The sequence below is a fragment of the Phaseolus vulgaris genome, chromosome 9, assembly GCF_000499845.2.
Source record: "Phaseolus vulgaris cultivar G19833 chromosome 9, P. vulgaris v2.0, whole genome shotgun sequence".
Classification (NCBI taxonomy): Eukaryota; Viridiplantae; Streptophyta; class Magnoliopsida; order Fabales; family Fabaceae; genus Phaseolus; species Phaseolus vulgaris.
This window is the reverse complement of record NC_023751.2, coordinates 30064220-30091708: the sequence shown is the minus strand read 5'-3', so window position 1 is coordinate 30091708 and position 27489 is coordinate 30064220. Positions and strand designations below refer to the sequence as shown.

Below are 27489 nucleotides of genomic sequence, written 5' to 3'. Positions count from 1 at the left end.
TTTTTTATGTAATTTTATTTAGAATTTTTATTTGAGCTAATATTTTAAAAAAAATATTTAATAAATTTTATTTAAATTTAAGAAATTACAAATATATTTTACATATATTTTTTAAATAGAAAAAGAAACCAGTGATACAACTAATTATTTTTTAAACGGATGAGTACTCATTAATATTCAAAATTGTGTGTGATACCTGTATAGTTTTTTAAAATAAAAATGAATTATTATTATTATTAATAGTAGTAGTAAAATAAACAATTATATTTAGCGACCAAAAGAAATTCGGTGGCTAAAAAATAAACGTATTTGGTGGCTGATTCAGTGGTAAAAATAAACAATTATATCTAGCGACCGAAACAAAATCGGTGACTAAAACATAAATAAATTTGGTGGCTGATTCGGTGACAAAAATAAACATTTATATTTAGCGACCAAAAGAAAATTGGTGGCTAAAAAGTAAGCATAATCGGTGGCTAATTCGGTGGCAGAAAAAAACAATAAAATTTAGCGACCGAAATAAAATCGGTGGCTAAAAAATAAACATATTCGGTCGCTAATTCGGTTGCAGATATATTTTTCCCAATTTATTCGAAACAGCCACCACTGTAGCAACCAATGGTTTTGTCACTCTCATGTTCGGTCGCGGATTCGGTCGCAAACTAACTAACATGATAAATAATCCAATCGGTTGCTATTTCGGTCGCAGATCTGACACTACGGGTATTTGGTGGCTATTCCGGTTGCAAATTGCGACCACTAATTTTCGGTCGCTAAATTCGGTGACTAAATTGTTATTTCCTTGTAGTGGCTAAAATAACCATGTTTTGATAATCGTTCCCTATATTAAAGAAAAATTTAATTAAATATGGTTTAAAAATGCCTATTTTTATTATTTTAGGTTGCATTTTTTCAATGTGATTTATTCTTTTTTTTTTAAAGCTTACGCCACAAAATTGTGGCTTAAAAATTGATAAGTGCCAGATTTCAGTAATATTTCATATTAAAATACATGCACTTATGGATATTAATTGATAAAATAACCCATAATTTATGAATTTATACATTTTTATATATTTTGTGAGTTTAATTTGAATAAGAACGATTTATTCTCAAATTTGTATTAATTTCATGATTCTAGGGAAGAATGAAGATGATTGGGCAAAATGAGAATATACAAAGCTAAAATGGGAAAGCTAGAACACACCAAACACTCACCAAAGCTCGTCCAAACTTGCCTAAGCCAAACACCCGTAGAGGATCTCGCTCAAGCGAGCTTAATCTCGCCCAAGCGAGATTGCTCCAGTAACTTTGGGCCTTTTTTCGTGAATCTCGCCCAGACGAGCCCAGTAACACCCAATCGAGAAGTCACTTAGCCTAAGACAATTAGGTTAAATAGGAGGTTGGAGGCACAATCCTAAACACACAAGATTGAGAAGAAAACACCATTGAATGAATTGGATCCAATTGGGAGAATATGAGGTGTTAGAAACCCTAAAGGAGGAGGCCATCAAGGAGAAACATTTGAAATCTTCTTTTCTTGCTCTCCATATTTGTAACAACCAACATGTGCGACTAATTATACCTTTTGAGATTATGAGTAATTTGTTCAAATTCTTATGTATTGAGGTGATATTTAAACATAATATTTTGTTCTTGATTGATGATTGATATTATCATTTTGTTAGTAATGCTTGTTCGCCTTGATCTCAAAATTTAGATTTAACTGGAAAGTACTTCTAAGTTTCTAACCCAAATGATAATGCTTAACGTATTTGAATGCTAAGAATAGATTTGAAATGTTAATTGTTATCAATGTTTGATCTTACTAATAATTTTTTTTATAAACATGTGAGAAATCGATATTTAGGAAACATCTTAATAATTTTATATGCGAGGAATAGAAATAAATGATTTTTATACGAACATCAATATTAATCAAAGGTCACAATATTGCTATGCTAATCAAAATATAAAAGAGTGAGAAAGATGAACCCCAATCCCTATTTTCCCAATTGAAACAACAAACTCTTTGACTTATTTTCTTATTAATCATTGCAATCATAACAAATTCCAACAAACTTTATTATTCTATTTTCTATTTAGTGAATCTTTTACTTGATTATTCAACTACTCCTTGTGGTTTCAATATCCGTCCTTAGGGACAAATTATTACTTAATGACAACATGATGCACTTGCCGTAAAAAGTCATCAAACATCTATGACCCAAAAAATGTGGTATATAGTGATTTATAAGTCACATTTGTAAAAGTGCTACACTTTCAACTTTTAGGCCACAATTTTATAAGTGTTATAAATAAGCAATGATTTTACGAACATGATCTTTGGTAATGCTTAAACCACACTTGTAAAATTGTTGCCCTTTTATGTTTAGACAACAATTATATAAGTGTGACCTAGTTTAATGTTTCTAAAGTAAATGATGGTGTAACTTAACATGAATATAACAATTAATGTGACTATTAAGGAGCTAGTAAATAAGGTGATGTATTTTCAATGACTAATAATAAAGATAAGTACAAGGGGGACTTCAAAAGATCTTAAAGAATAAATTAGAAGACAACTAAATTTGTAATATTTTAAAATATTTTAAATTATTCTAAAAGAATTTAGAAAAGACAAGAGAAAAAAATAGAGAAAAAGTATAGAGGAACAATGTTTGATCAATGTTCAATAAATCCTTTATCTGATTTTGATTATGTGCATAAACAACAAAGTGTAAAAATATTTTTATTAACATCAGGTTTATACAAAAGCAAACTTATATGCAAACAAACACAAGAGTTTTTGTTCATGTGCTTCATTTGATCGAACAAACATAAATGTGTTTGCTTCATTTGACTGGATAAACGCATACACTTTGCTTGTACACTTTATCTAATAAGTTTTTCCTTGGACAAACAAAATCGATGTGTTATCGAAGCATTCATAATACACGTCGAAGACTTATAAATATTTGTTTTATGTGTAGGGAATGTTCATCCCTTTGTTTCTTTCAAGAGGATCTTGCATTAGTATCCACATCAAAATCTCTTAAAAATATGCTTAAAGTTGACCCACACATAAAAGACAAAATGTCAGTCTTGCAGAGTCAACAAGTTGTGTTAGGTCATGTCGTATATAAGAGGAGTTGCATAAAGAAGCCACACATATTTAATGTTGTATTGGAGCATTTAATGCATTTACATGTTTGAGTGTGGTCACATGCAAGACACAAAAGATGAAAGGTTTGAAAACCTCATAACAACTCTAAAGGGATTTACGATGGCTATTTCCTTCTTAATTCTATATATAAAAGACCTATGCGAAGAAGAAGGGTTGATGAAACTCTTTAAACAAGATCGTGAAAAAGCTCTTGTAATCTTAAACAATGCTTAACCTTATTCTCTATGAGAAATAACATTGTACGCGTTCATAACAAACTATAAAATGTGCTCAAACTTGTATTTGTCTTAAGGAAGATATTCTCTTTTAGTAAGTGAAACTCGTGATCGTTTAGATCATAAACCTTTGTTGATCAAATTGTTTTAACTAGGAGTGGTTGGATCTAAATAATATTCGCGCTTAGCCATAAGTTGTTATGTCCAAAGAATGCTTGTAGTTTAGGAAGATACGAGTTTGTTCAAACAATACTTGTTGTTGTAGCCTAAGTAGTTGTGTTTAAAGAATTCTTGTAGAAGTGATTGAGTTCAAATAATACTTATTTTGTAAGTTACATTGTTAGTATGCGTTAATGGAATCTTGATTATGTTGATTAAAAACTAAATATAGTTTGATCTTGTCAGACGAACCAATATAAAAATAACTTTGAGTAAATATATCTAATCTCCTTTTATATTGCATGTTATTTATCTAAATCTAATAAAAGAAGGAGAACTTTGAGAAAACTAGTTTTTAAAAGTATTTTATTGCTTCTATCTGTTGAACCAAGTGGAGTTCAATGTTTTGAAGAATCCAAATCCTTTGAAGGATGATGAAGCCTCTACTTTGCTTGTTGCTGTTGTGCTGGTTTCAGTCTTGTTCTGGGGTAGTTCAATGTTGTAATCAACACTTAGATTAAATCTCAAAGCAATTAGCATCTCAATTTTAACAAAGCAAAATGTTTTTCAAACTAAGTTGAAACAACCGATTGTTTTGTCGAAACAACCGATTGTTTACACTTAGGTGTTTTGAGAAAGTTTGAAAACTGTTTTTTGAATGGTGTTTTTGTTAAGTAACAAAACAACCGATTGATTTGAGGAAACAATCGATTGTTTGTTTTAAAACCATAACAGAAAAACTGTTTTCTTTGACTGAGCTTTAAATGCTTTAACTGAATACGCTCCAGTCATTAAATGCTTTGACCAATCTATTTTAAATGCAATTAAGAGTTTGTTAAGATTTGATAACAAACTATATTCTTAGATATATTCTGAAAAACAGTTTTGATATATTAAGAATCTTGAAACAAAGTTTTAAGAAGAAGAGTTTTTCAAAGTATTCTGAGATGGCTAACGAGTTGAGAGATTGATCAAAGTGCTGAATAGGGATTCTACTTGTATTGATTTCAGATTTTCATCTGTAACAAGTGTAATATTTGTAAACTGCTGAACAATTCATTTGTGTGTGTTGCTGAGATTGGCTGTGTGTTCTTGAGGTGTTCAAGATCAACAATCTTAGTGTCGGCCAAGGAGAGTGTGTTTCTTGAGGTGTTCAAGGTCATTCTCTTGGTTGTGGTGTAAGTGATCAAGTGGTGATTGCTTAGTGGATTTCCTCAGGGTTTCTGAGAAGACTGGATGTAGCTCTGGATTGGAGTGAACCAGTATAAATAACTGTGTACAATTTCTCTATCCCTATCTCTTTAATTCAGTTTGATATTTTGGAACTGGTATAAACAACCGATTGTTTCGTTAAAACAACCGATTGTTTTTCCAGCTTTGTGCTTTTTGCTGTTTGTTTTGGAAAAACTGAATTCTCAATCAAGGTTCTTCTGAAGTATTTCCATTCTAAGCTTAAAAGTTTTCAAAAATCCTTCTTAAACAATTCACCCCCCTCTCGTTTAAGGCCATATATTCTAACACTATCATTGTTAACATACATTTAATGAGCTTTGTCAAACACTTTTCTTAAGAAAAAACAACTTTGTCTAGCTTAAACTTTGTCTGTTCAAATCCATCAAACGTTATTTTATGAAAAGTTTTAAAAAAGATTAAATATAAAATTCAACTCTCCCTTCTCATGTATTTGTTGTGTTTTCACATATATTCATGAGATTAATTAACTCATTAATAAGGTAGTTAAGCAACATGAACCTAACTACCTCCACATATTTTTTCAAGCACACGTGAAAGTTGTAACTATCTTGACATGTCATTTTCAATAACATGTGATGGGTTAACTTCGTTCATGTGTCTTCATCAAAGTATTGAACATCCAAAATTTTTAAAAGACACTTGAATGCTCCCATTTGTAAAAACTATCCAAACTCCACTTTATAAATAAAAGTCGTCCCTTCCTAGTATAATTTACTCTTGCTTTTTTGAATATAATTAACTTTGTGAGAATATGACACTCTTATACTTTTTGGTTCTTATCCTAAAGAACTTATTTATACTTTGGTTCTTATCCTAAAGAACTTATTTAAGTGACTATTTTTCATTGTACTTATCCTTAGCTCCTTTATATTGAGCTCTTCTATGAGCTAAATTCATCTTCTTACCTTTAATTCATTTTGTTATTTCTTTTGCAAATTATTATTATTTTTTGCCTTATTTTCTCTATTGTCGAAAGCATTCTTATGAAAACCATGAAAACTTCTTCAAACACTTCTTTGAGTTGATAGATGACTCATCTTTCTAATAAATACATCACAAGAAGAAGTGAAGTTGAAAGCATACACTTTAAAGGAAAGAAGAAAGTTGAAGGAAGAACAAATAAGGCTATCAATAGAGAAAACTAAGGTTGAGATTAAAGCTAAAGTTTACAAGAAAGTTCCTGCTGCCAATTTGGTCACGGAGCTCCAAACCATCGAGCCATTGCCAGGTCCACCTTCATCAGATTCTTAGGGAACCATCCAAACACCCCCTTAGAGTGTTGCACCTCCAACTGCCAACATCATAGACTCCATCGACAAATGGTCAATGATGCCCTTCAACAACAATGAGCAAAGACACAAACACAACTCTCAGAATCTGAACATTGCAACATCTGCAATAGCTACATAGCTGCAAACATCTATGACAATCTTTTTTGAAAGCAATAACCTAATCTCAAGAAATGGTTAATCCTATATCTCAACCTTCACTGACAACTCTTTCAATCTCAACTGGAAAATGAAATACCCAAATATTCTTTCATAATAAGTTATTCATGAATTTCCAAAAAAAAAAAAAAACTTGTGTAATTTTTAATTATAAATATCATATGTATGAACATTTATTATTTTTATTTATCTTAAAAATCATTTATTAAATGATTTAACCATCAGTTGTATATGCATTCCATTATTTTCTTTAACCAAATTAAGAAAAAAAAGATCTCCTTTGAATTTTTTAGATGGTTTGAATTTTGGTTTAGTTTTTTCAATTTTTTGAACAGGGGGGGTTTATAGGGTTTAAAGCTGCCATAATACGCTCACAGCCTCGGATCTTTAATCTTCGGTGAAACCCCACTGTTTCATTTCCCGCTCAAGTGGCCCTAAGGGAACGCACCTCTTTCTCTTTCCGCGTTCTGCTTCCAGCTTTAGGGTTTCTCCGGTGAGTGGCGAAAAAATGGTGTCTCCGAAGCAGCTCCTAGGCACTATCGAATCTGCGCTTCTCGGCGCTTCGCCTCCAACTGCGGCGCAACGCGTAGAACTATTGCACGCTCTTCGCACTTCCCTCATCTCCTTCCGCTCCCTTCTCTCCTATCCAGTACGCTGTTAACTTCCATTCTTGTTTTCTTCTTTTCAATTTCAAACTAGAATCACCACTCTTTTGATATATTTTATTTTGTTTTGTCTGTTGTTTAGCCCCCGAAGCCCTCTGATCGAAGCCAAGTTCAGTCGAAGTCCGTTAGGCTTCCGGATTCTCCTCCTATTTCACTTGACGACCAGGATGTGCACATTGTAAGCTCCTACTCTGCACTTTTTCTGCAATGCTAGCATTTAACACGGTTTGTATTCAGTAATAGTCTGGGCTATGGATACAGTTTGGTTGCTTATGTTTTTCTATAAAGAAGATGTATATCACGTTTTATTCTATGAATGGTTGGTTTGAGCATAAGAACTGGAGGTGACTGAAACAGAAAGATAGTTAATTTCCTAATTTTAGTGGTGAAACTTGGATTGGTAAAACAAAATAAACGACGTTAGAGATAGGGATCAAAGTGAAACCACTTTTGATGATATTTCACTTTGATCACTTGCAATCTATGCCTATTTGTTTGACCCTTGGCTTGCACAGCCATACATTCACATGCTCGCATCTGTATAAAATATGATGAGTGATAATGGAAATCGAACAATTGTTCATTTTTACAGGCTTACGTGCTTGTATAATGGAAATCAAACTACATATGTATGTGTGCATATAGGAGCAGAAGACACCTCTGATGCCTTAGGATAAGTTCATGGAGATTGATTTTCATTGGTTATAGAAAAATGATAATACAAATGAAGTAGGAGTTGAATGACTGGAATCCTTTAGTGCTTTGAGTTTCTTGGGTTTTTGTCTATTTGAGCTTTTCGTTGTTCTTAACAATCCCCTCTTTAAAGCACATGTTTGGTTCAAAATTATTTCCTTGGAAATACTTGCTTTTTTCTAGAGTTTGCTGGATTTTGGCATAAAAATCAATTATTTCTTTAAATAAGTTGAACAAAATATGCACTAATTCTTTGACAAGTCAACGGATTTTGAATGTCTATATTGATGAGTTCAGTTATAAATTATTAAGGGAAGCTCTGTTCTTAGAGTCTAATATTTTCTACCAGGAACATGCAGCAATTTTTCTGATCTTATGCTTGAAGGTTCCAAGTCATTTGACTCTTTATGTTGATATCATGAGAAATTATGTGCCATGACGAATCATGTTAAAAGGCAATAGGTGGTCTTAAACACTTAGAGAAAATGGTGCCAAAGCAAAAGAAAGCATGCCACATGTAAGCCTAGTCTTCAAATTGTAAGAAAAAGGAACTTAAAATATCCTAAAAAGTGCTGAAAGGCTTACCTCAGAATAGAAGAGAAAATCAAAAGTAAAAAAAGTGCCTATTCATTCAAGTGATATCTGAAGAGTTTTGCTTCTCTGTGTTACTTAGCTTGAATTGTTGAATGACTCTTAGCAGCCACCGTCTTTTAAATTTAATCATAGGGCTTTTATTCGCTAGACTCTGCCAAATCCACTAGGAAGGTGCTAATGGGGGGAGTGCATCTTCTATTATGAGGGACAACTTCACAAGCGCCTTGAAGGCACAAAAGGTGTGCCTCACCTAAGGGGCAGCACCTTTGACCAGAAGAAGGTGCTGGACCCTTTTCTTGGCCTGCCGTAATGCATTAGGCTAACTTCACTGGATGTATTTAAGGTGTGCCTCACCTAAGGGGCAGCACCTTTGACCAGAAGAAGGTGCTGGACCCTTTTCTTGGCCTGCCGTAATGCATTAGGCTAACTTCACTGGATGTATTTATAGTTATACGTATAGTTTTTTTTTATATCTTTGTTGTATGGTATGTGTTTTGCTATTTTTTTCTTTTTCAGACCACTTTTTGTATATTTAATTATTGAATTTTTGACATTTTCTCTCTCTTTAAATTGCAAGTTTCCTAGGATTCTGTTGTCTTCAGGACTTATTGATGAAGACTTGCGATTTTATTAATTTGATTCTTGCCACTAATGTGTAATAACTTGTTTATCTTGGTGATATGTGTGCACATCTGGTTTGGAGTCTAATTGTGGTTTTGTTTACCCTTCCTTTTTCCTAACGACTGCTTATATGACATGTAGGCGCTCAAATTGAGTGATGATATCCATCTCAATGAAGTAGATTGTGTTCGTTTGCTTGTATCAGCTAATCAAGAGGTAGACTTCAGCTTTTCATTTGCTTTATATACATTAACAAACTTTGTGCACAAACTAACAATGAATGTCCATATGATTTGAATACGTAAATATTTTAAATTCTATTGTTACCTGATTCATTATTGTTTGCTCCTTAGTTGTGGTTATTTAGTGCATCTATTTTTCTAGTTTTTATGTTGGAGTGAGAGACCATGACCCCGTGAATGATACTGTCAATATATGTGCATGTTTTATATTTAATTATTTGCTTTGGTTTTATCTGTAGTGGGGCTTAATGGGAAGAGAACCACTGGAGATTTTACGGCTTGCAGCTGGACTCTGGTATACAGAGAGAAGAGATTTGATAACATCCCTTCATTTGCTCTTAAGGGTATTTCTTTCTGTTCAAAGAATCATTCAAGTTCATTTGGCCATTATTTATTTCTTTAGTTTTTGGTTAATAGCTTTGTATTATTTTCTTGACAGGCTGTGGTGCTAGATCAGGGACTCCAAGATGATATATTGGTAGATATTCAGAAGTATCTAGAGGATCTTATCAGTTCTGGACTTAGACAACGGTTAATTTCTCTTATCAAGGTTTGATTTGTAATGAGTTATTAATATTATATTGTTCTGTAACTTTAAGATTATATTCCGATTTAGGGCAAAGTTTTTTAGAAAGTGGGTGTTGTTTATTGCCAGTTTCAAGGAGGGGTAAGCTATTATCAGAGTTTACTAGGTGTTGTTTCATGTAGTGGTTGTAACTTACTTTTCCCTGAGTTGTGGCTTACATAGATTAAACTATTTAAAAATTGACATAATTGATCATAATAATTAATATTTATATATTGGTAGTAATTTGGTTTTAAAAATTCTGCATGTTTACAAAGTGGCAGTTTATATTGATGATTGTGGCTCCATATTGGCTGGCGAATAACCTAAAAATATTTTTTTTTATATTGTAACTAATTGAGTTAACCTCAATGGTCCTGCTTGTATTATATGTTAGTTCATATTTCATATTTCAAGACATTTTCTGATGCACAGGTATGTGTCAGGTACACTGTTGTTGATTAGTATGCCTGACTGTCTCTTGAAGAAACATGATCGATAAACTATGTACTCTTATAAGCATAGGATTGCCAAGTAAACAACCAATGTGGTGGTTCATTTTTTAATCTTGACTAGAGTATCTAATATATGATGTTATGTGAATATGTAACTTTTGGATTAACCTTGAATGTAAACATAGCTTTTCTTAAGAATTTGCTTTCTGATGTAGGAACTCAATAGAGAAGAACCTTCTGGTTTGGGTGGCCTTCAGTGTGAGCGCTTTATTCTTGATTCAAGAGGTTCTCTTGTGGAGAGGCAGGCAGTGGTCTCTAGAGAAAGACTTATTCTTGGGCATTGTCTTGTCCTTTCGAATCTAGTTGTTCGGACAAGTATGTTCAGTTGTGTTTCTTGTCTGCTGAGACTCTACTTGATTAATGTCATGAATGGAAGTTCATCAATAATCTCTAATTTTCAGGTCCAAAGGATATAAAAGATATTTTTTCTGTTTTGAAAGATAATGCTTCTGAAGTTAGTGAGAGCAATACCATTGTCAAACATCAGGTGCATTTCTATATTCTCGCTGAGCTAAATTTTATATATTTTGTTTTTTGGTGGAGCATTATTAGAGTTGTTTTTAAATCATAATTTTTCTCAAGCATTAAAACAATCCAACCAAGGTCACATGGTAAGAAGTTGTTATTCAAGCTATAAATTTCATTGGCCTTCTTTTTGAGTTTGTGCTGTATGGTTAGGTGCACTGTCGGGCATGCTGGACCTAATATTGTTCGTTAGTGTTAACTTTGTTTGTCTTTTCAAAGAAGCATTTCCTTAGATGAAAGGTATAAATAGAGGCATGCTTTTGCAGTTTCTCCAATATCCTTTACTAAAATGATGATAAATGTATTCAATGATTTTTATCTTCATCTCTAAATCTGTTCAATGAAACTAATGATCTAAAAATGAAGAAATTTGTCAGCTTTTACTATAATTGAAGAAAAATTGATGCAGAGATGGGAAAAGGAAAGAAGGAAGAGAGGATATATGTAATTCAAAGAATCTTATCTAATGTTAAATTTTTTGTTAAAGAGCACAGGATCATATGATACTATGATTTCTTGCCTTATTGTGTGCAAGATTTATTGTGGGACTGTTTTTCTGTAAGATTCTTCTTAATGCGATCTTCCTCATCCAAGATCACGCAATCTGAGCGGTCTTGATCTTCCTCTGGGTCTGTGAAACCAATTTAACCTGACTCTGTCTCTCATCTCAGCCTAAACTCTTGCTTGCTTTGTCTCTATCATAATATAACATAGATATTTTTCTTCTCATCTTTGTCTAATACTTTTGAAGCTTTTGCTTGCCTATTTTGACATAAGTACTCTTGGGTTCTTGTTGTCTTCTGCTGTTGCACTTTATCTTTGTTGTGGATTATGAGCATATTATCTGTCTGGTTTTGGCTCTGATTCCTTGCAATAAGAAACTCCTTTTTATGCTTTGATTTATTGTGGTTATAACTTGAATTCATCCAATTTTAGCTTGCCTATAGGTTAGTTATAAAACACTAGCATTATTTTTAAAATGCAAGCTTACTTTCTTAGATAATGTTACATTTACATACACTAGTTTGACTTATATTTATTTATTATATTATATTAAATATGTATATATATATTTATATATACACACACATATAAGGGCGTATGACATTTTGGTGTAGATATTTTTGTGAACTATTTTGCCCCTAAAATTTTCTCTATAAAGTTCTATTTTGTTCCTATAACTAAACTAGTCAAACCTCCAATACCCTAACTGCATTCTGAGAACCAACCATGTTTATTGACCTTTTTCATTTCAAAATACGGAGGGGTGCAAGGTGTGTCATTCTCTTAGTGTATAAGTTAATACTTGGATTGTGTATTTTAACATCATATATTCATGGTTATGAAAGTAATATGTAGTTATCAAGAATCTGTGATGTTGTAGTTATCATATATGATGTGCAGTGTTTTAACTCATAATAACCGGTTATGCATGAGTCACGGTTGGAAAATTCAGTATTTGTTATATATTAATGAGTTCAAGGAAAGTTATCCTTATAAATCCGTGAATTATTTTTTTGGTTCTACTTCAGTTCAGTTTATTTTTTGTTAATAAACTTTTTGACTTGTATATCTGTATGTATAATTTTCCTAGTTCCATCTTATCATGATCCTTAAAATTATGATCTCTCATCCTATCCCGTGTAAGATCTTTATTTTGACAACAATGATTTGAGCAACTTCAAAGTATAATAATTGAGCCAGCAGATTCCTTAACTAGGTACATACTTTTTTTTTTCTTCTAAAAGTAAAAGAGCAACAAATGCCCATGGCTCACCTGTTCAATTCATCATTCAAATATATTTGTATTTTGTTCAGAACCAGCAGTTAGCTTGGTGAGGTATAAAATGAATTGCTTTTTTTTCTATGTATTTTTATTTTATTATTTTTATGTGAAAATGATAAGTTTGATTTTTGAAAAAGTTAAACTTGATTTATTTGAGAGATACATGCTTCCACATGAGTATCAAGCTGCACTTATTATTTATTTTCTCTAATTTGATTTGGGTCTCTTTGCTCATAAAATTTTGCATGTGTTACTTGCTTATAATTTTCACTTTGTTATTGCAGATTACCTTTTGTCTTCTCTTTGCCCTTGTGATTGCATTTGTTTCGGATGGTTTGAGTACAGTGCCTGATAAAGCATCTGTCCTTTCTTCTAATACTTCCTTCAGACAGGAATTTCACGAGCTTGTAAGATGAAAGATAATTGCTGTTTTCTCTGTAATTGTTTATAATATTTAGTATCAAATTGGAATAATGTTGAAGTTTTTTAATGCTTAAGATAATGGCTGCTGGAAATGATCCAATTGTTGAGGGATTTGTTGGTGGCATAAGGCTTGCTTGGGCGGTACATTTGATGCTAATACAAGATGGAACAAGAGAGACTATTTCAAGTGGTTCATCAAACGAACTGGGTTATCTTAGTCAATGCATGGAAGTCATTTTCTCAAATAATGTTTTTCAGTTTTTACTTGATAAAGTTCTTCGTACTGCTGCCTACCAGGTATATTTCTATGCTTTTTTATTTTTGTTTTCACGTTTTGATAAAAAATATATTCATTGAGAGGACAAGGGATCCTTCATGTGGTGAAAAGAAAAAATAAAGTAACAAATGAAAAGTGAAAAAGCAAAGCTGTTTAATCTTTCTTTGTTAATGAAATACCTGTAAAAGTAAATTGCTTTAATTTCTGAAAGACTAGCACTTTATTAAGTTAGTGGAAAGGCTTTTTTTAAGTACGTATCATCTTGAGTTATATGTAATTTTGTTGCTTTTAGGAAAAAAAAATGTTCATTCTTTCCTCGAGCATTTAATAAGATTTTTTCAGTTTACAAATTCAATGTTATTATAATCTTTTTCAATGTTGAAAATAATAGTTATGTGCCTATATTGATATAAGGAAACAGGTGAGTTAGTTAATACAGTTAGGATATTGATTATTTTTTATAATTATTGATATTCTGATCTTTGTTTGGGTTTAGGGTATAGATCACTCTTTGGAAAGTTGTCCTGGATGGGATTATTTCCTGAATTCTTTTTTGTTTTCACTCCTACATACCAAAATATTAAGATTCTCAAGGAGTATGCTACAAGTCATTCTAGATTTTTGAATTTGTGCAATATCACTTAATTGTAATTCTGTATTTACTTTACCTTTTCATGAATCATGACTATACTTCATTATATTGAGACGGCCACTTGTTATCTTACAGACGGAAGATGAAGATATGGTCTACATGTACAATGCTTATCTGCACAAGCTGATTACATGCTTTTTGTCTAACTCTCTTGCAAGAGACAAGGTCGATTAATTTTTCTGCTTCTACATATGGAACAAGCTTATTTGGTTGATTGAGTGCACAAATTTTGCTAGGATCTTTTTTTGGTTCTCAAACTACTTGATCAATGTTAACTACTGTTTTTAAGCCTCTTATCTCTTATTATTATAGCAGTTGAATCATGAAGTTATTGTCTGACATGTCATGATTGTAGGTTTTTGTTATTTCTAACTTCATTATTTATATTTTCCCTGTTCTCTGTACCTGTGTGTATACTTGCTATATTTTGGTTGCATTTTTGTTTAATTCAAAAGAAATGGAATTTGACATTTGAAAGGTGTTTTTTTTTTTTTTTTTTTTCATTTTTCTTTGGGTTATTCCTCATTTTTTTACCTGGTTTCAGTATAATGCCAATGTTAGGTCACTTTCCAACTTTTTTCAGGTTTTGAGTGTGATGTACTCTTGGTCTGAATATTGCTGGCCATCACCTGCATCTTTTAGCTCTTTCATATTTTTTTTCTTGTTCCAATCACTAGTTTAATTTACTGTTAGCTGTTTGATTCTTATTCAATATTTAAAATGATTTTCCTTTTTCCACTTTAAGGTAGATCATTTCTTGAAAATCATTATTAAATATTCATTTCTATTCTTGAATATCTACTTCTATCCGTCCATTGAATTTGTTTTAAATTTTTGAAATCGTAAATACATGTGGCAGAAGATATTTTGTTTGGATAGTTTTTGCAAAATATATTTTTATCCACTCTGGTGTATCTTTTATCTTAAAAATATTTAGTTCTGTCCTTATCTTTATGAATATTATACATTTTACAGATAAAAGAAATGAAGGAGAGGACTATGAGTGTGCTTAGTCCATACCGAGTTGTTGGATCTCATGATTTTGCGCAGGACAGTAATTCAAGCTCTCTTCATGGCACTGAGATGGGCCCTTTGCCATTTAATTCAATCTTGGACTTTGTGAGCGATATTTATCAGGTCAGTTTGACCAAGTGGTGACAAAACATGACAATTTTCTTTTTTTATAAGCAATCAATGCTAGTTTGGAATAGATCTGATGATTCAAATTGTTGATGGCAGTTTATATGTTCCTTTTGCCTAATAACACTACTATAGATTTGTTTAGAAAAAAAATCTGTTCAGGCTATGTGGTTGTACGCTTATAGGGTTTGGATGCATTATTTTTTAGGCTTATCAGATTAAAGTAATGTGCTTGGCTGATTTTTAAGGCTTTTCCTTTCAATCATGACCTTTAATGTTGTCAAGTTATCAGAAAGAACCAGAGCTTTTGTCTGGCAATGATGTGTTGTGGACATTTGTAAATTTTGCTGGAGAGGACCATACAAATTTCCAAACGCTTGTAGCATTCTTGAATATGCTGAGCACCTTGGTGAGGATGAAATTTTTTACTATCTTTGATGTCTTAAATTTTCTTTTCAAACATTCTTGCCATATAATTTTGGGAAACTGCTTTCTAGGCTTGCAGTCAAGAAGGTGCTTCAAAGGTTTATGAGTTGCTGCAAGGTAAAGCATTTCGCTCTATTGGATGGAGCACTTTATTCGAATGCTTAACAATTTACGACGAGAAATTCAAACAGTCTCTTCAAACTGCTGGAGCTATGTGGCCTGAAATTCAGGAAGGGGATGCTAAAGCGCTTGTGGCATACTTAAATGTTCTAATGAAGGTCTATTTTTATCTATTTTCTTGTGTCAGCTTATATTGAATCCCTTGTACGCCCAAACTTGTCCTTGCCAAAATAGAAGTTAATAAATTAAGTTCTGTGAAAATGGTAGTGTATGATAATGAATAGTTTGTTATTCTGTTAGTGGTAAGTTAGTTAGTTAATAGACAGATGTAAATGTATCTTTGTATTGAATTTGTTACATCTAACAAACTCTAGCACAGGATATAAATGTGCTTCTCTGTAAACTCTAGTGAATAAGGGTAAATATTCAATAAAAAGTCCTTGGTTCAAGATTTTTTTTGTGGCGTGTCTAACATTTTATTGTTGCATGGGACTTTCCTTTCATAGATTTTATTCAATTGAGAGGAACGACATTTTTTTACTCTGCATTTGTTGCATATACAGGTTGTAGAAAATGGGAATCCAACAGAAAGGAGAATCTGGTTTCCTGATATTGAACCACTATTTAAGCTTCTTAGTTACGAAAATGTGCCCCCTTATCTTAAGGTAATGGCTGTATCATGATGTTCTTACAAGAAAGTTAAAAGTATAATTAGGTTCCTGATTTTGTTAGACCTTGGACTTCCAATGGAAGTGTTTGAACTGTTATTTTCTTTTTCGCTAAAGAGAATAATTTTTGATATAGGGTGCTCTGAGGAATGCAATAGCCACATTTATTCAGGTTTCTCCAATACTGAAGGATAGCATCTGGACCTACCTTGAGCAATATGATTTGCCAGTAGTTGTTGGGTCTGATATCCAGAACGGTCCACAATCTATGGGTACTCAGGTTGGTATATCTGATTGATGAAGAAGTAATAATTTCTAATCAGCATCTTATAATTTTTGTTTCCTTCAAAACTACGAGAAACAACGCTTCTAGGAACTATGGTTTGTTTGGATAAAAATGTTCTTTTTCTAAATCAGTATTCTTAATTTTTTTAAGATAATTAGATATGTTACATTTTTTGCTTGCTTGATAGATTGTTAAATCTGTTAATAGCTGTTAGTTATTATGTTTGTAAGTTAGTTGTAGATAGTTGATACTTTGTTGGGCATAAATATTAAGGCAGATTGTATGTATAATAGGGAAATTGAGAGATGGATAATCTTTTCATTTATGAAAAAATTGGGGTCTTTGGACACTGGTGGTTGTAGTTCCATGATGTTCTGCCTCGTGTTCTATTCCATACACGATGGGTTGTTAGGCCCATCTTCCACCAACCCAAATGAGCCATATTCAAGCCTTATTGGACTAAATACTATTATGCATTAGTCACTGAGCTTTTAGCCCTTCTTCCAGTCCTTTGTAGTTTGTTCCCCTAAATGGGCTGAATGTTCTGAGTGGATGCCCTATCTACGTGAGTGGCATAATGAAGTTCTATCTTTTAAATTTACTCTATTGTTATTCATAGGATAACCATAGATAATTTTAGTAGCCCTAGCTGCACCAGCAATTGTTTCTAACGTTTTGATGCTTTCATTGTTGTCCCTGTGCTTCCTTATACAACTAAAGATATGGAAGAAGCCCTCCTGCCCATTACGAATAAACTCATGGATACAACTAAAGATATGGAAGAAGCTCTCCAACCCATTACAAATAAACTCACCCAACTTTAGACTCAACGTGAATCTAAACAACTTAGTGACATTCATGCTATATGATACAACAATCTATGTATTCTCACCATGAAGCCTTTCATTCTGTCCTCATATTATCATGACCACCTCACTCATCGTAACCAAACCCTTTCCACCATAAGACTCACCACTTTGGGACCCTCTTCCATGGACTGTTAACCACACTAACCATGCCTTTCTCCACCATTACTTCCCCCTAAACCAACACCCTTCCCCCATTTCCCACCATCAACGTCAATGACCACTACCACCATCACTTCTTCGTGACACTTATACTTTTCTAGGCCCCTTAACTTTTTCCTTTTTAATACATAGTTGTCAATAGTGCATAATGGCACATAAATGACACTCCTGAAAATGCTACAACTGGATAGTAGTACTAGTAGGATAATCTTGATGAATTTTTTTTAGTACTTATTTTGAAAATTTAACTTTATATGTATATACATACACACATATACATAGTGCATAATGGCATGGACACCCACTCATACTATAACAATATATGGATTTTTACTAATATTTTATAATTTCTTGTGTGTTTTCTTGTTATTATATTATTTAATTTATTTTACTATAAATTATGTCATATTAGTTTTATTTCTATTATTATTTAATTATTATACTTTATTTAGTTTATTATATACCATGCCTTCAATAACTTATACTTTCTAATACTATTATATTTATTATTAATATTTTTAATTAATTATATTACATCACATGTTATGTTTATTGAGAAAAGATATAGTCTTACATTAGATAAAAAAAGGCTATTGGACTCAAATTGATGCCCAATAAATTGAAATAGATAACATAGAATGAAATACCCTAAAATCCTAAGATCCGACCCATTAGGTACAAGTTAGCGCCACCGTAATAGATTGAAGAGAGGGAGGTTGATGGTGAAAACATTGCAGAGTCTCATCTGACATAGTATAGTAGTTAATAGCGACACATGGCAAACACTCCTAAAAATGCTACAAGGGGATAGTGATAATGGTATAATCACTATTCTTTTCTGTTTGGTACTTATTTTGGAAATTTAACACTATATATATTATTTTGGATGTACACAACACACACATATATATTATAACAATATATGAATTTTGTTTAATAATATTTTATATTTTTTACTAGTTGTATATATTTCTTATCGTAATATTTATAAATCTTCCTTTGTACAACCTCGTTTTATTGTGGAATGTTTACACATATTAGTTCATGAAAAATACCATTGAGACAGAAAATTGGTAAATTCACGATTCACATATTTAATACCATTATCAAACTTAATTTTTTGATGGTTTTTCCAAATTGATTTTTGATGAGACAACATAAAAAATAACAGATTTGAGATACCTCATGTTTACATTTTATAATGTATATTCACATGGGATAGGTGCAATCATCAATCAAAGTAGTTCCAGAAATAGACTCTAAAAGGTCCCCAAACATCATAGTAAATTAAGTCAAATGGGATTGGATGCATGGTGATGCTTTGGTAATTAAAAAATATTACATTTGATTTACTAAACGAACTCTTTGGCATGGTTATGATACTCATGAGTTAACTCGTTCGAGTTTACGTTTCCTCTCATCATGGGCTAGTTGACTTAGAAGCAAACTCATTTTTGGAGGAAACTCGGTAAAATCACATTGAACTCGTGAGTCTGCAATCGAGTTGACGAGTTCATAGGGTTTTTCTATAAACCCAAAATGATTTGTTTCTGAACCCAAAATCAGACAAACAAACTCACGTTGCTCACGTTAGGGTTTGTTTGCGTTCTTCGTGGTTGTGTCTTGGTAGCGTTCGTTGTTGTGTTCGTGGTTGCTTTCTCTCTTTCGTGGCTGCCTCTTATTGAATCTTTGTTTTGATTGTCATCATCTCTGTTCTGATCGTGGTGGTGTGTAGAATTTGGGTATGCACCGCCTAGTAATTTCTAAGCTTGGCAAGAGAGAACATTGAGAGTGCATCTGGAGATATTTTTAAAAAAAATTGAAAACGTTTGTAGTTTTTTTTTTTTCCAATTGAATTCTATTTTTAATTTCAGAAAATTTCATTTTTTGAATTCATGTTGTTTTTGAGGTATATTGGAGAGTGAATCAAATTCAACTCGAATAAACCAGTGCATCTTCATCTCTTAAAAGTAAGTAAAAATGCTTTCGGACATATTGTTTCTGCATGACCCATAATGTTTTGTAATATTTGACTGAACTTATTTATTTGAGGTACTTTGGATTTTCATTCACTACTAAATAAATGTATTTATTTTTTTGGTATTGTGGACTTTTGTTTTAAGTACTTTGATTAATCGTATTATTGAAATATTTTTTCATACGAAGTAAACTCTTACAAGTCTACAAGTTTGAGTTTACGGAGCTCCCACGAGTCTACGTAAACTCTCTAGTTTGATAACCTTTCTCTTTTGTAAGTAAACAAGGTAACTTGGATTTGATAAGGTTGAATGAGGAGGGATGTTCAAATGTTATAAGATGAAGCCATATTTTGGAATTTCTCCATGTTTCTTATGTTGCTTTTTGGCTTATGACCTTTGTTTTGTTTTGATCCCTTGACTCCAATTTATACAAGTTCCTTAGCAAATAAAATCGTCTTCCTCTTAGCAAGGTCTTTATTGAAAGACAGTCAAAAGAGGAAAGAGATAAGACTATTGGCTAGTTTTTGCATATATATAACAAATCCTTTAATATAGTACATGATTCAAAGTTATATTTTCAGATTTGCATATGGGTACACTATCTCCATTTGCAACTTTAGTGAGTTCTTCTCTAGTCATTTTGATGTACAAATTGAAGTGCTAATGAATTGAGGTCATGTGATCAGTTGCTCTTAGTCAAGAATCCAAACACCATATAAGACATAGGGCCAACAATATTGAATGTACTCTTATCTTTCATGGATAAGGTATACTATCTAGAGGACTTATTCATTGATTCAATAATTTTTCTTAGTCGATTAAGTTCCTCCTTACCGTCTTTCATAACATAGATAAACCTATTTGGCAAAAGAACCACGACAAATCAAAGCCAAATGGGCTGTTACCACCCTTCGGAATGGGCTCGTGAGGTCCCTTCGACCTTGTGTGTGGCTGCAGCAGGGAGTGGGCTTTGCTAGCTCTAGGCAGGTGGGCTACATTCATTGATACTAGAGGTGGCATGTCAACCTTGTTTCTATGATTATAACTGGACTTAAGACTATGATGCATGAAAGGTACTGTGCATAACCTTTTCTTCAGTACTTTGTAATTTGTTTCCCTAAATGAGCGAGCTGTTGATCCCAGTGAGGGGATGCCCTATTTATGTGCAAGGCTACCATTTGAATGACATGAAGTTATATCTCTTTAAAAAATTTCTATTGTTTTTCATAGGGCAACCCTAGATAATTTTAGTATACCCAGCTGTATTGTCAGTTCTTCTTAACTGGCATTTGATAGTTCTTCCAAATTCTTTAAAAATAACGAGTTTCTATCAAAGAGCTCGAGAAAGAAAACAATTTGTTTCATAGGAAATTAACTTTTCCAAACTTGTTTCAAAGTTTAAAATGACAAGGGTTTGTATGCTAAGAAGTTTGTTTCATAGGAAATAAACTTATCCAAACATGTATCAAAGTTTAAAATGACAAGGGTTTGTTTGCTAAGAAGTACGTACAAAAAATATTGTAAAACAAGGAATGGTTGTTCTTATATGTTAACTGGCATGACCTAATCGTTCTTAAGGTTTATTGGTATATGGAAAAGCCAGATTTTTTTTATACTCTTGTACTTTGGCTATTTTGATTTGCATTTTTGTTTGTACTGTAGTTCTATAAGCTAACCACAAAAATATTACAAAATTAATCTATATACTAGAAAAAACAAACACTAGTCATAAATAGATATCATCCTTTTCTTTTAATTTTATCTTTCTTGTTATCGGCATCATTTTATTCATATGTTTCTTCCATCCCCCCCCCCATTTCTCCTGTTTTTGTCTTCACAATCATTTACTTTCTCTCATGCTCAAATGAACTTGTAAATCTGACAGGTTTATGATATGCAATTTGAATTGAATGAAATTGAAGCAAGGAGAGAACTATATCCTTCAACAATATCTTTCCTTAATTTGATAAATGCTCTTATTGCAGAAGAAAGTGATTTATCTGATAGAGGGCGAAGGTACTGGACACTGTATATTTCAAATCTGACTGAATTGTATATGCATGTTTTTTCTTGCTTGTGCTCTAATTTCTAAAAACTATTTGCTTTTCAGATTTATTGGAATCTTTAGGTTCATCTATGATCATGTTTTTGGGCCATTTCCTCAAAGAGCCTATGCAGATCCTTGTGAAAAGTGGCAGTTGGTTGGTGCCTGCCTTAAACATTTTCACATGTGAGTGGTTCTGTTTCTGTCTTTTGAGAAATAATTGAAATATATCTCTGTTGTTCTTTGATATAGGTTGTATTGATTATTGGATTGATTGGTTTTTGTTATTCACAATTATTTGAGTTGTATTGAGATGCCAACATAACTTTTCTATTTTTAATTTGATTGAAACTGATCTCTATAATGCAAAACTATGAGCAAGCTATGATATGAGCTGTTTATTATAGATTTAGAATGTTATTTGATGAACTTAAATTGGCAGGGTATTGAGCATGTATGGCATCAAGGATGAGGACTATGAGGGTGTAGTTGATCAGTCTCGACTTACAGCTACTAAAGAATCATCACCACTTCAGACACAGCTCCCAGTTCTAGAGTTGCTCAAAGTATGTACTTGTAATTGTCTTGTTATGGTGTATTAAGCACGTGGACAATACCTGTAATTTTGTTATTCTAATGATGTATCAGAATATTTTGCATTACATGATCAGTATAATAATAGAAATTAAAAAAATAAGAGAAAAATAGAATGATAAAAAGGAATTATTTTAAATTCATGTTATTAATGATATATAAAATACCCATTCTATTGATTGGGATGTCTAATCAACTATGTAACTAACTAACTGAATGACATTTGTCATACAGCTGTTATATTAACAAATTTAGAGCAGTTACAGCTAACTAAATACAACACTTGGCATACATGTTGGTCATCTAAGATTACTAAAAAGGAAATAAATATGGAATACAAAATTAAAACTGAATAATGTCTAAACACTGATGATTATCATCCTGGATTTTGGATTTGTTAGCTGTATGTTATGTTATAATGAATCTCATAATGTTGAGATTGATGGATCGGTACTTGTCTAGTTATGATTAATGAACAACTATCAGCTCTGCAAATTTATTGGCTGTCGGTGTTTTTATAGCTTTCAATATCAAATATTCAGCAAATTGATGCGTTTATATTCAGGAAATATAGCATTGATGCAAATTATTATTCTGTTGGGAATTTTTATATCTTTAATTTTACTAGTTTATATGAAATAATTCTATATGTTTCAGGATTTCATGAGTGGAAAGACTGTCTTTCGGAACATTATGAGTATTCTTCTTCCAGGGGTGAATTCTATTATTGCTGAACGCAGCAGTCAATTATATGGGAAGCTTTTGGAGAATGCAGTGCAGCTTTCCCTTGAAATTATAATCCTTGTCTTTGATAAAGATGTACTTCTTTCTGATTATTGGCTTCCTCTATACCAGGTAACTCAATTTTCTAAACAGTACCCATCAACTTGTTTTTATGTGAGTGTGTGTGTGTAAAGGAGAGAGAAGAAATGAAGTTTTAAAGCTCTAGGATCAAGTTTTTCCCTGTTTTAACTATGGATAAGAAAAAAAGAGACACACTGAAAGATCCATGGTGGAAGAGATTACTAGTTGTAGGAAACTTGATGGAGTTGTCCTTGGCTCCTAGCTTGATTCTTTGGTTAGAATGATGTATGAATGGAAATGAAAGGCAGCAGAAAGAAATAAGATCAATAGCAAGGTGATTCCGTGAGTGAAAGAAGGAGAATTGGTGCTATGAAGGAGGTTATGCCAACCTTCTAGCTTTTCTCTAGGCTTTATCACTAAGAAAGTAGAAGCAAGAGATGAGAGACTAGGAGAAAAAAGGCTGAATCAAATTTGGAAGAACTTCAATACTCAAAACAAGTCTGAAAAATACATGATAGGGATGCCTTATTTATAGGGAGAAGAAGCTTGGCCTCCAAGTTTGAGAAGCTTGCATGGCAAGCTTCAAGTTTGAACCGGTCATGACTTGGCTTGGTGCCAAGTTCTGTGTTCTATGGAAGGGTGCATCTCCCTTACCATGCTCCCTCTTTGGCCCTAGTTCACAAAAAGAAAAGAAATCCTAGTCTACTCAGCTGAAAATGCATAGCTGAGAAGTGTTCAGCCCATAATACAAGGCTAGAAAAACCTACACTACTCTATACAAGTATTTACAAGGCTAGAAAAACCTACACTACTCTATACAAGTATTTACAAGGCTAGAAAAACCTACACTACTCTATACAAGTATTTACAAGGCTTAAGAGGAAGAAATTAAAAGATTTATGTCTCTCTGCTTCATTTTCTTCATTCCCTTGGCCTGAGTTGGTGGTGGTTAGATGGACCTCCATCAAAAGTTGTGATAGAAAGAGAAGGAACATCGTAGGACTCCTCACACCTAAATTCTAACACTGAGGATAGATGGTTAATCAGATACGTGCTATAGAAACAGCTTCTGAACAAGATGCTTCCCTTTCTAACATCACACATACACACACACGCTCATATGCTTGGGTTGTATGTCTTTATTGATAGATAGATTTGAAGTTGCATTTTTCATCATCTTCTCTTCTTTGAGTTTCTGAGAAATTTACTGATTAGTGTGTGGAGGCGTTGTCAAGGTGATCTGGTTCACTATATATACATGATTTTGCATTTCTCTATTGAATTGTTAACATTCATTTTCTGGTGTTAATAACTTTCCAGGGCTTTGGTTGGGACATTGATCCTATTGGATGCTGTTGTTTTGATGTGATACTAACCATTATTGTGTTTAAATGTAAACTAAACATCTTTGTGTAGCGCCTTAGTTTAAATATATCTTCTTTTTTAGCATTGGATAGCTACTTGTTAATGTCCTTTATTGATGATCTACGTGCAGCCATTGGATATTATACTCTCCCATGATCATAATCAAATAGTGGCCCTGTTGGAGTATGTCGGATATGATTTTCAGCCAAAAGTTCAGCAATCCTCCATCAAAATCATGAGTATTTTAAGGCATTTGAATACCTTTCCATTTTCTTATTTTCAAATTTATAATTTTGTGTTCTGCTATCCTGAATATCATTACTTAATCTGTATTTTGTTTTCTTTTTGAGTGACAGCTCCCGCATGGTTGGGCTTGTTCAACTATTGCTAAAATGCAATGCTTCAAACAGCTTGATAGAGGATTACGCAGCATGCCTTGAGTCACGGTCAGAAGAGTTTCAAAGTCTTGAAAATAGCAGTGATGATCCTGGCATTCTTATTATGCAAGTTTGTCTTCATTACTATCAACTTTTTGTTTCGTTTTCTCTTTTAAATTGTATAATCTTCCTAAAATGGTTTTTGTTTGCATCTGCCTTCTGAATGTTTCAGCTTCTAATTGACAATATCAGCCGGCCAGCTCCAAATATCACCCATTTGCTGCTTAAATTTGATCTAGATACATCTATTGAACGAACAGTTTTACAGCCTAAATTTTATTACAGGTTTTTGTCTATTACTTGATGGTGCTTAATAGCTTGATTCTGGAGAATATAAGTTTTCCCTTATGATGTTATTTGCAGTTGCTTGAAGGTTATTCTTGATATTCTGGAAGATCTTTTGAAGCCTGATGTAAATGCATTACTTCATGAGTTTTGTTTTCAGGTCAGATGTTGTTTATCTAGTGCATTTTCCCCAGTCATTTGTGATTTTTTCTAAAAAGGATCCTGACTTTTTGATTGATGCAGCTCCTTTATGAATTGTGTGTAGATCCGGTGACATCTGTACCAACAATGGATCTGTTGTCAAATAAAAAGTACCAATTCTTTGTTAAGGTTAACATTCTCTTCGATTTATTTGAGTACCTTTTTTTCTTGTAGTTGTTTATGATTATTGCTCAAACTTTCTTGCTTAAATGCAGCACCTTGATACAATTGGGGTAGCTCCACTTCCTAAACGGAATAGCAACCAGTCACTTCGTAATAGTTCACTTCATCAGGTTTTTTTATTGTACTTTCTCCTTCAAACCATTTGTAAATTTAGAATTTAGTTAAAACATGAAGGATGCTGCCAATATTTGTAAAAGTTTTCAAACAAGTTGTTCAAAACAAAAGTGGCTGTTATGTAGTGAGAATAACAAGTGAGTTGTTCAGAACTAGATCAGCACAAAACTAATGCATGTGAACAGAGAACAATCAATTGATGTAAGGCTTTGAATTATTCTCATTTTTCATACATTCCAGAAATTACAAATGAGTCCAACATTACTTTTATGTTGATCTTTAACGCTTATTGATACATGACATTGGATATTTTTTTATAAAATAATTATTTTATTTGAAGTAATGAGACCAAGTTTCCTCAACTTTGAAGCACATATTTCACGTACAAATCAAGATATTGCACAGTATATAAATGAGTGCAAATCTCATCTTATAAGGCAGTTTTGTAAGGTCAAGTTAGACTTAAAAATTCACTTTTTAATATGGTACTAGAGCTATATAGAGCTCTTCTTAACGACGGTTTGTTGGGCTTATCAGGCCACCCGCTATCAGAATCCTATTGGACCACTCATAAATAGATAGTCCTACACAATAGTTGGAGGGTGTTGACGTGAGGGAGTGTCTTTGAAATCCCACATTGACCATATAAATGGACATTTCATATTATATAAGTGGGTACAAACTTGACCTTATGAACTCTGATTTTATATGGTTGAGTTAAAATTAAAATCCTCTTATTAATATCTTTTACTACTTGGCTCCTAATCAGTATGTTGAATTGTAATCCTTTAGTTGGATACATTGATTTAATAATAACAAGTAAACATCTTTCCAATTATTATTGTTTTTGCTTTTCTTTTTTAAATCTTCACAATTTTAGAAGGGCATAAAAATGAACTCAAAAGAATCTTCGTTAAATACCTTATGCACATATTGTTCATATGTGTCATTATTAATGTCTGTATTTAATACTTTTGTGTCAATGATATTAATTTTTTGGAAGGAATAGAATCGAAGTATATTCAAACTATATAGTATGCCTATAAAGTTGGATTTGATATAGGTGTTGTGTTTCATTGCTTTCTCAGAGAGCGTGGCTCTTGAAACTCTTAGCTGTTGAACTACACACTGGTGATGTTACAATCTCCAATCATAGAGAAGCATGTCAGACAATTCTCTCTTATCTTTTTACACATGGTATCAATGACTTTGGTGGAGGCCAGGCCATGTATCCACTTTTGCGTCATGATGCTTCTCAAAATGCTGCTCTAGGAGCTGTCAGCAAGAGTAAGGTACTGATAATTACATGCTTTATTGTTCCCTTGATATTATGGGCTAACATATCACATCTTGTTCATATCTTGGATTCTTTATTGTTTACTATAATTCCCTTGATATTATGAGCTAAAATATCCACAAACTTCATGTTGAGTGATAGCTCATATGCTTATTTTTATTGTTGTGGGTGGATGTAGGGAATCTTGTTGTCAAATTCCTGAAATTCAATTGTGTCAATTATGGCATAACTTTAGTGGATGAGAGTTAAATGGTGAATGAGTGGGGTAGAAGTAATGGAAAATTGAAACATCTTGGTCCAATGATAGTTAAAGGGTCATCATGGCAATGTAGATGAATTTAATGATATAGAAAATAGGGAGGGTTGTTTTAGACCCTTGATAACCAATGTAAAATTCATCTACACCCGAAACATAGATCATTTGCGACAAATGATATGTGTGGACATGGTAGGTTGTTACATGGAATTAACACTCTGAATGGCTTGAGAATTATGTTAAATAAGCTAGATCCATATAACCAGTGCTTGGATGTGTTAAAGGAGCATATGTCCTCACTTTTTTCTTGGATAGTTTGGGTAAATAAGCTAGATCAAATGTTCTTGATTGAGTTTGATACATGAACTATTGATGCTTTGATAGGGAAGCCATTACAGGTGGTGAATATGATGATTCATAGGAGGATTAACATCACTTGTC

At 32.6% G+C, this 27489-nt stretch overlaps 1 protein-coding gene across 2 annotated transcripts in view; it reads left to right on the top strand.

Moving 5' to 3' along the window:
- The first annotated feature begins 6263 nt into the window (after positions 1-6263).
- Positions 6264-27489, top strand: part of LOC137820640 (nuclear pore complex protein NUP205) — a 30400-nt gene continuing 9174 nt past the window's right edge. For both annotated transcript variants that reach the window (XM_068624822.1, XM_068624821.1), the window contains exons 1-27: positions 6264-6280; positions 6599-6912; positions 7011-7106; positions 8978-9052; positions 9318-9422; positions 9518-9628; positions 10314-10473; positions 10560-10645; positions 12754-12876; positions 12968-13189; positions 13897-13986; positions 14797-14958; positions 15254-15370; positions 15459-15665; positions 16071-16172; positions 16312-16455; positions 21354-21484; positions 21579-21698; positions 21955-22078; positions 22764-22961; positions 24406-24524; positions 24632-24782; positions 24885-24997; positions 25076-25157; positions 25241-25327; positions 25414-25491; positions 26584-26787. In XM_068624822.1, coding sequence (XP_068480923.1) covers positions 6772-6912; positions 7011-7106; positions 8978-9052; positions 9318-9422; positions 9518-9628; positions 10314-10473; positions 10560-10645; positions 12754-12876; positions 12968-13189; positions 13897-13986; positions 14797-14958; positions 15254-15370; positions 15459-15665; positions 16071-16172; positions 16312-16455; positions 21354-21484; positions 21579-21698; positions 21955-22078; positions 22764-22961; positions 24406-24524; positions 24632-24782; positions 24885-24997; positions 25076-25157; positions 25241-25327; positions 25414-25491; positions 26584-26787 — 3348 coding nt within the window. In that variant the 5' untranslated portion in view covers positions 6264-6280; positions 6599-6771. The remainder of the gene's footprint in view (positions 6281-6598; positions 6913-7010; positions 7107-8977; positions 9053-9317; positions 9423-9517; positions 9629-10313; positions 10474-10559; positions 10646-12753; positions 12877-12967; positions 13190-13896; positions 13987-14796; positions 14959-15253; positions 15371-15458; positions 15666-16070; positions 16173-16311; positions 16456-21353; positions 21485-21578; positions 21699-21954; positions 22079-22763; positions 22962-24405; positions 24525-24631; positions 24783-24884; positions 24998-25075; positions 25158-25240; positions 25328-25413; positions 25492-26583; positions 26788-27489) is intronic.